The following is a 9585-nucleotide window of genomic DNA, read 5'->3' as shown; positions in this document are numbered from 1 at the left end:
AGCGGAGAGCTTTGAGTCCTTCGTGATGGGGGATGGAGGATGGGGGATGGAGGTGTACAGGGACTGGATGTCCATGCTGAAGATAAGGCGTTGGGGACCGGGGAAGCAGTTGTTCAGGGTGAGGACCAGTTCAGTCAGTCGAAGGAGGGTATCAGTGGAAGGGTATTGGTTGGTACGGCGGGAAAGGAGTTGAGATAAAAGGTTCTTTTTCAGAATGGCAGCTGGTGACAGGTGGTGTCCTGCAGGGTTCAGTGTTCAGGCCGCAGCTGTTCACTGTATATATTAATGATCTGGATGAAGGGACTGGGTCATTCTGGTGAAGTTTGCTGATAATACTAAGTTAGTACTGAGGAGGTGGGGAGGCCACAGAAAGATTTAGATAGTTTAGGAGAGTGGTCCAGAAAATGCCTGATGAAATTCAACGTGAGCAAATGTGAGGTCTTGCACTTTCGATAAAAGAATACAGGCGTGGACTATTTTCTAAATGGTAAGAAAATTCATAAAGCCAAAGTACAAAGGGATCTGGGAGTGCTTGTCCAAGATTCTCTAAAGGTTAACTTATAGGTTGAGTCCGTGATTAAGAAAGCAAATGTAATCTTGTCATTTATCTCAAGAGGGTTGGAATATAAAAGCAGCGATGTGCTTCTGAGACTTTATAAAGCTCTAGTTAAGCCTCATTTAGAATACTGTGTCCAACTTTGGGCCCCACACCTCAGGAAGGACATACTGGCACTGGAGCATGTCCAGCGGAGATTCACACGGTTGATCTCCGTGTAGGTAGGCCTAACATATGATGAACGGCTGAGGATCCTGGAATTGTATTCATTAGAGTTGAGAAGGTTGAGGGGAGATCTAATCGAAACTTACAAGATAATGCATGGCTTAGAAAGGGTGGAAGCTGGGAAGTTGTTTCTGTTAGGTGGGGAGACTAGGGACCCATGGGCACAATCTTAGAATTAGATGGGGTCAATTTAGAATGGAAATGAGGAGACATTTCTTCAGCCAGAGAGTGGTGGTCTTTGTAATTCTTTGCCACGGAGTGCAGTGAGGCTGGACGTTAAATGTCTTCAAGGCAGAAATGATAAATTCTTGATCTTGCAAGGAATTAAGGGCTACGGGGAGAGTACAGGTAAGTGGAGTTGAAATGCCCATCAGCCATGATTTAATGGCGGAGTGGACTCGATGGGTCAAATGGCCTTACTTCCTCTCCTATGTCTTGTGGTCTTATGGACTTAATCAAAGTGGAGTTGAAGGGGGAGTTGGTCTACTTTATATTTTTTGGGTTCAGATGATGAGTTCCATCTGAGCAGATCATTACCTGTTATCAAGGGAACTCAGACTCAATAAACTCCACAAGGAGGTGGACTTTAATAAAGGCTATCATATTGCTCCATTTAGTTCCTAATTATAATTAAATCCTTATTGAAGAGCTATACTTGAAGAACCATAGCTGTACAGTGAGCACATCCTTGAGTTTCCATAATAACAAAATATTATAATTATTCAAATAATGATTTGTAGCAAAATAAAACCTTGTTTGTGTTATAATCCCAGTTGATGTTATTACCAAACAAGTTAAATCCCATACTGAAATCTGGTTTGATAGATCATATTTTAATTTGTTTTCATTTTAACAAAGTGATCTCTCGCTGAGACATAATCATGCAATGCTACAGATTTTGCTTTAACAGTAAAACGTATGTTTATTAACAAAAGAAATGAAAATAAAATAGAATAAACCAAACCAACTACTTTTAATATAAATTTAAAGGTACTAAACACGGTGTAAAAGTACAATTATGTTAATCCTAAAAACACTCCTCCAAAAATTGAAAAGAAAACAGCTTTTCTAATCTATCCAAATCAAGCATCTTGTGCAGACCCAAAAACACATTGCATATAATGTTCACACCAGAATCCTTGTATCTAACGCCTTTGTAAGTTTAGGTTAGTTGTGACTTCAAATTATAGACTGGTACCTCAGGTGGCTTCATCCTAGAGCTATTATACTCTTAAGTTTAAATGTACTCAGCTTTAAGTAACTTCATCAAGGTTCTATTCCAACACTTCTGGAGTGGGACTAACACTAACTCTTTTCTCTTTACTATAGCCTTCCCTTCACAGGAATGCTGATCTATACAGCCATCTTCATCCTAAAGTTTCACAGGACTTCCTCTCAAAGTAAAATTGAAATCAAGTTTTCCTATTTTCCCAATGGGGGTTTTCTTGAACTTAAAAGAAGTCCCAGAAGTCTCTAACTAGCCATTATTGCTGAGTCACAGAGCATTCGAGGATAAACAAAACTTCATTTGTGATGCACAGGAAAGCTAGGCATCAAAAACTGTTTTAAAAGTAATCATCACTGCAACATAAATATATACAAGTTATTAATTTCATCCACACACACAAACCCCACAGGTTATGTGTAAATATAGGCAGTCCTCAGATAGTGAATGGATTCCTTTCTGGAGTCCATTCACAAGTTGATTTGAACTCAAATCAGCACACATTGTAAAGCAGCTGTCTGTAAGTACAAGAAATAGTCACATGTTGGGTTTTAAAATTACAACCATGTATGGGATTGCGTTTGTAGGTGCGAGCATTCATATGTTGGATGTTTATAAACCAGGGACCTTCTGAGTATAATATCACACAGTTTATGTTAAACTTGTAACTGACATTATTTATATATATGCGATCCAGTACGTTACATTGCCAAAGATAACAAAAACTAGTGCTGCAATTCTGATCACATAAGCGCACAATCTCTCAACAGTGGCCAGTAAGTCAACCTACAAACCATAGTAGTTAATAATACACATGCAACACAGATAGTGAGCAAATTGTAAACTGCTGACCCAACTATTGTACTGAACTACTGATTGAGTTTTTTGAAGAAGTGACAAAGAGGATTGATGAAGGCAGAGCGGTGGACGTTGTCTATATGGACTTCAGTAAGGCATTTTGGATATATAACTGGCTCAAAGGTAGGAGAAAGAAGGTGTTGGTGGAGAGTTGCTTTTCAAACAAGAGGACTGTGACCAGCGGTGTGCTGCAAAGATCAGTGCTTGATCCGATACTTTTTGTCATTTATATAAATTATTTGGATGTTAATATTGGGGGCATGGTTAGTAAGTTTGCAGATGATACCAAAATTGGAGGTGTAGTGGATAGCAAAGAAGGTTACCTCAGAAAGCAACAGGATCTTGATTGGATGGACCAATGGACCAAGGAGTGGCAGACTTAATTTACATAAATATGAGGTGCTGCATTTTGGAAAGGCAAATCAGGGCAGGACTTATACACTTAATGGTAAGGTCCTGGAGAATGTTGCTGAACAAAGAGACCTTGGAGTGCAGGTTCATAATTCCTTGAAAGTGGAGTCTCAGTTCGACAGGGTCATGAAGAAGGCATTTGGTATGCTTGCCTTTATTGGTCAATGCACTCAGTATAGGAGTTGGAAAGTCATTTTGCAGCTTTACAGGACATTGGTTAGACCACTTTTGGAATACTGCGTTTAGTTCTGGTCTCCCTGCTGTAAGAAAGACGTTATGAAACTTCAAAAGGTTCAGAAAGATTTACAATGATAATGCCAGAGTTGGAGAGTTTGAGTTAAAGGGAGAGTTTGAATAGGCTTGGGCTATTTTTGCTGGAGCATCAGATGCTGAGGCGTGACCTTATAGAAGTTTATAAAATCATGAGTGGTATGGATAGGGTGAATAGCCAAAGTCTTTTCCCCAAGGTAGGAGACTGCAAAACTAGAGGGCATAGGTTTAAGGTGAGACGGGAAAGATATAAAAAGGACCTAAACTGGTAAGTATTTACGCACAGGGTGGTGCATTTATGGAATGAACTGTTGAATGAGTATATGAATGGGAAGGGTTGAGAGGCATATGGGTCAAAAGCTGCAAATGGGACTAGATTAATTTAGGAGCTCTGGTCAGCATGGTCAAGTTGGACCGAATGGTCTGTTTCCGTGCAGTACATCTCTATGACTCTATGACCCATCTTTCCTTCTAGTATCTGCTTCTATTCTCATTGAATGGGTAGCATAAAATCTTGCTTCTGGATCCCCCAGCAGTACTTTTGAACAGTTTAAGAAGGTATAATGGCAGCCCTGTGTGCCAACTCTCTGAGATTTTTCTTTCTGTGGGGGTGTGTCTTGTCAACTTCCCATGACAGCTTGCCTGAAACTGTGAACTTTTGACACTGTTTGTGCCAGCTCCAGCACACAATTCCCAATTGGACTGCAGGTCTTAAATCACATAATGCTGCTGCGTTGGCATTAAAGCATCTCTGCCTGCAGAATGACTAATGTATTCAGATGTCACATTTCAACACCTGTCCCTCTATATTTATTCACCACCTCCCAGTCATCCTACTTTCATACAGAATCTTTCAGTAGAGAAACGTTCTGCCAAGACAGCTCTTCAAGCTGTTTTTTTTATTTTGGAAGTCTTTTGAACTCACAATTTAAAACGAATGAAAGCATTCAACATATTTTACTGTAATAGTGCTCATTCTGATTTGATCTCTGCATCAAAGTAAGAAATGTTACATGATCTGAACCAGACATGTTAATTAATACCTCTATAGCTTTTACCTCTTATTCATACACACTAATACACCACCTAATATTTTTATTGGCAGTTAAATATAACACTTTAAATTACATTTCCTTCCACCACCCCCTTCAAAATGTAAAGTTTGGGTAAACTGTGAACTGAAGACTTGTTTTAGATTGGTTGGATCCCTGAAATTGTGTTAGAGAGAGACAGTGTCTTCATATGCTTGAATTTAAAGATTTCGAGTTTCTGTGCTCAATGACATTCGACTCCAACGACCATATGTGCTGGATAATTTATGTTCCTGTAATCAATGTGTAATCTGTTATAGGTCTCCAGGGATGGCATAAGTTATCCAGTGGTTGTAAGTCAAGTGAGTTCTTGAAAACTGGATACTAAACCAACACTCACTCTCTTTCACCAAAGCAATTCTAACAAGATTGGAAATCGTATCTGTTAACTGTATTTATTAGAGATGTTAAAGTTAACCTCAATTCTGGCAAGTAAGGAAAATATTTAGTAAAGTTTTCCACTCATGGTTATTACTCCTAGCTAAAAAGGCTACACCCCGCTTCCAGAAAATCAATCATTTTTGAATACTCCTCTGTCCTGACACCTGGACTGACATCTGTGCCTCGCAGTCCACAGTTCATGATTTGAAACTTAACTCCAGTTAAAAATCTTAACTCTATACCTTCAGTATCTTTGCCTTGCTGTAATAGCCATTTTTTTCAACTTCCAAACTGCAGGCTATAAGGTTGAATATACGGTGAACAATAGAGTGGATGTTCACTATAGGACATAACTATACCTCCTCAAATTTACTGGTGTTCCTTCTCAATAACCAAAACCCTTTATGCTCCAAGATTATCCTGCAAAATGGCAATAAATCTAAACCATGTAGTTCCTAATATTTTTCTCAGACTCAAAGTGTGAGAGACACATGGATGTTCCTCTGTCCGAAGTCAAGGCCATATAGAGTCATAGAGATACAGTACGGAAACAGACCCTTATGTCCAACTCATCCATGCTGACCAGGTCTCCTAACCTAATCCATTTGCTATCACCCGGCCATATCCCTTTCAACCCTTCCTATTCATATACCCATCCAGATGCCTTTTAAATGTTGTAATTGTACCAGCCTCCACCACTTCCTCTGATAGCTCATTCCATACACGCACCACTCTCTGTGTGAAAAAGTTGCCTTTGGATCCCTTTTACATTTTCCCCCTCTCACCCTAAACCTTTGCCCTCTAGTTTTGGACTCCCCTACCCCAGGGAAAAGATGCTTCTTTTGCTGTATCCACTGACAGCCTCACAACTCCTCTTTCTCAATTCTAAATATTCTGTTCTATCTTCCAATTAAATGAACTGTCAATAATTCTTTCTAGCTCAGCTTGTTCGTGAAGTAGAGTGACTCAATACCTTACAACCCTCACCTTTAATGCTTGCGCTTGCCAACATGATCAATCTGTCTACATCCTGCAGAACACTTCCCTGTACCTCAAGAACAGTATTATTAACTCCTCTTTAAGAAATGTGATTCATTTGAGCACGTCAGTTCCTATCTGATTAAACTCTAAAAAAATTTTGTTGCCTTGTAACTATACTTCCATCTCTGTTTATAGACTGTCCATTTCTGATTCCAGACTGCTACATCATTGAAACTGTTGGGAAAAATTGCCAGTGGCAAAATATGCAACTGTGATCTCTCAATCTTAATATAATTGTTCACTCCATCCTTCAACATCTGCAGTCCATCGCTCCTCTCTCTGAGCTCCTTCCCACTGCTGATACCAGTTTCCATTTGTGGAATTTCTTTTCCCAGATACCCCTGTTCCAATATTCTAAAATCCTTTGGTAAAGGCATGGGAAACATCTGGTGTCTCACCAAAAAGGCCATTTGTACAATTTCGGACAGTAACTGTTGACTGGTAATTTATTATGCAAGTCATCAGAGCCAAACTTCATTGTTTCATCATCTGATGGCTGCATTTGTACCTCTTAGCAAGGTTTGGGTAACAATATGAAACAGGTAGTTTTTTTTATGACAGGATATTATTGCTAATTGAAGCACCATCTCAGAACTATGCTTATGCTGTAAAGTGTGAAACTCTGGTTGTTTCTTCTGCCCGCTGTATTCACTTACCAATGTGCATGTTGTTGCTTCTAGCAAATGCTTAGCATTGGATGCATGTGTGTCAGCCATGGCTTATTGGTACTGTTTTCACCTCTGAATCCAAAAAAAAATTACTACTCCAGGGTCTTGACCGAGAAAATCTAAGTTGATAATTCAAATGTTTTATTTTTCAGATGAGATGTTATATCTAGTCTCTTGGATAAACATGGCATTAGTTCAAAGAAAAGAAGTAATTTCCCCAGTTCAGAGAATATCTATCCCTTAACCAACGGTTAAAAGTAGATTATATGGTTAAGATCACAGCGTATTTCCTAATTCACAACTATGACCAGAACTTCAAGAGTACCACATTAGCTTTCAAGTACTAATAAAAGCAAATTTCTTTTTGTTTTGCAGACAATAGGTGTCTGAATTATAAAATTCATACAAGCAATTGCAATTCAAAGTTATAATTTTATTTTTTATTTTTTAAACAGGAATCAGCACAAAGGAATGCAAGATTTCAACCTCTCTGAATGACAATTGGATGGTGTGAGCTGCTTGTAGATTGAGACAATAATTCAGATTTCATGAATTTGGGAGATCTGTAATCTCCCTGGAACCTCTTTTTCAAAAACTACATCTAAAAAATCATGCAAGTTTATTTTTCTCCTGACAGGCTATGACCATGCTTACCCCTTTTAAAAACGTTTTGACAATTTCGTTTTCAACGAATGCAAGTTTTAGTGAGAAGATGACAAACTAAGTGAGAATAGAGTTGCTACTTCAATGATGAGAACTACCAATTAGGTAACATTTATCCTAATCTGCTAGTGAAGCATTTACCCCAGCATGTATTGCTTGGGTTAAGTGGAATGTTTCTACGGTTTTATGCCCTATATTAATTCACTGTGTATGTTAAGAATCTGAGCTATTCTGAAGTAAAATGCTACTTTCTAGAAAGACTGTCTTTTCATGTTTGTGTTTTTTAAAATTCTGAACTGAAATGAGAAGAGAACGGTTTTAAAACCAGAGATTACAAGGATTGCTGCCTCGTTTAAAAGTTAAAAATCACACACCTCCAGGTTATAGTCCAACAGGTTTATTTGGAAGTTTTCTGCCCATCTATAATCCATGTTTTTCTCCCTGATGTGACGTGAGTGTATGGAGAAGTTTATAAGGGGGTTAGAGGGAATTAGTAGAATTATATTGCCTGTAAGTAGAGTCCATTCATCTATAATAGACATTCTTATTAAGAAATTTGGTCCATGTTTGATGTCACCCTGGGTCTAAAAGACAGGTCAGTTGGGGATCTCTGCATGTTTTTCAAAAAATCTTTGTTTTGTGATGACACTAGGAATACTAAGCTTGATTTCCAGCACTCTGCCCTCATGAGGTATGACATATCAGATTGTATCTAATTTTACTGCCTGATGATTATAATTTGGGTAAGTGTTGAACTGCACTTCCATCTTAGCCCTTGGAGTTTCTGAGTGAAGGGCCTGATTAAAATTAACCCAATAATGCAGAGTTTCTGAAGAGCTGAAGTCAGATGGTAAGCAGAAGGTGGGAGTATTGTAAGAATATGTTTTATTTAATGCTTCAAAATTCTTTATTTCATTTCATAAAACAGCGTTGACAAGATTTTCATTGGTTTGCACCAGTTGGCCTGAACGCCTCAAATATTGGGATATTTGTTTGGAGGCCAGAAGCCTGCATAGAAAGTTTTCAATGTTCCTTCTGTTTACATTAATGGATGGAAAATCAGGTAGATGCCTTTACATGTTTGCACTCCAAACAGTCTGTTTTATCAATGCTATTGTAATCCTGTGCACTTGGGCACAGACCCAGGAAAATCTCCTCATAATAGTGATAATTGAGTGAGGCTTGGAAGAAATAAATGAGTTGTCTAGAGAATCAGCATTATGATAAAATAGATCTATTCCCAAACTTGGCTTGTTGCTGGTCAATAAACAAAATCTTGCAAAATTAGTCCTTCTGCCTCTTGGAGAGACCTAAATAAATATTTAATGCAGGTTCTAATTTTCATATTTGTATATATAATTTCTTTACATGTGATATCCCCCAACTTGGTAAACCTGACGTACAATAAGTTCATAAATTTGTGTGAGGTAGATATTTGTGTTTTTTTTTAGTTGTGCAACATAGGTGGTGGGCTAGGTGGTGGGCTCCAATTATTAATCTCACTAGAGGCAATAATAGGGAATTAAGAAAGTTATGGACTGTGAAATGTACTTCCAGACCACTGGAATCTCTCAATGTGGTATTTTAATTTGGCATCTAACCATTTTCTGAATGACCTTGTCTCGAATATCCCATTTGATGAGTTATTCAAGACATTTATTGCCCTTTGCAAAAATATCTTTTTGCAAATATCTTTTTGCAAATCCTGCCAAATTAACTTTTCAGCCGTTTATATTTATGGCATATGGTTCTGCTGCGCTGCCTTATCTTAAAGCAGTGTTCATGATTTATCTTGTCTAAGCTTTTTAGCATTTTATTTACTGCTGTGGGATTTCCTCTTAAATCTTTAGCTGCAGAGATCAAGCTTTTTCAATATTTTCTCATCTGTTATCTACTTGCACACAAAATCATTTCAATAAAGTTCATTTCTTCAAAACTTCTCCAGAACAAAATCGTGCCTCTGTTTGATCATGCTCACACAGATATATGTTTCAAAATGTTGTGCAGTGGAAAGGGTGGACAACATTTAGTAAGGGAAGGATTTTGGAGGTGGAGTTTACTGAAAAGTGTGGTTGAAGGCTTTTGAGGCAAGGAGAAAGGTAGTAAGGAAAATAGTTTTTGGGTAGAATTTGAGAACTGAGATTCTAAATTATCCTTCCAAGTTATGATGACGTGCAGACTGGGAAAATCTTGTAT

General features: G+C 38.1%; 1 protein-coding gene across 1 annotated transcript in view; it reads left to right on the top strand.

Moving 5' to 3' along the window:
- LOC122563897 overlaps window positions 1-9329 on the top strand; it is a 79112-nt gene extending 69783 nt beyond the window's left edge. Inside the window, exon 20 of the mRNA XM_043718113.1 lies at window positions 7182-9329. Coding sequence (XP_043574048.1) covers window positions 7182-7220 — 39 coding nt within the window. The 3' untranslated portion in view covers window positions 7221-9329. The remainder of the gene's footprint in view (window positions 1-7181) is intronic.
- The last annotated feature ends 256 nt before the right edge of the window (window positions 9330-9585 follow it).

Source organism: Chiloscyllium plagiosum, chromosome 28 (genome assembly GCF_004010195.1).
Source record: "Chiloscyllium plagiosum isolate BGI_BamShark_2017 chromosome 28, ASM401019v2, whole genome shotgun sequence".
NCBI classification, from domain to species: domain Eukaryota; kingdom Metazoa; phylum Chordata; class Chondrichthyes; order Orectolobiformes; family Hemiscylliidae; genus Chiloscyllium; species Chiloscyllium plagiosum.
Note: the sequence above shows the minus strand (reverse complement) of the source record. Positions and strands in the feature narration are given on the sequence as shown.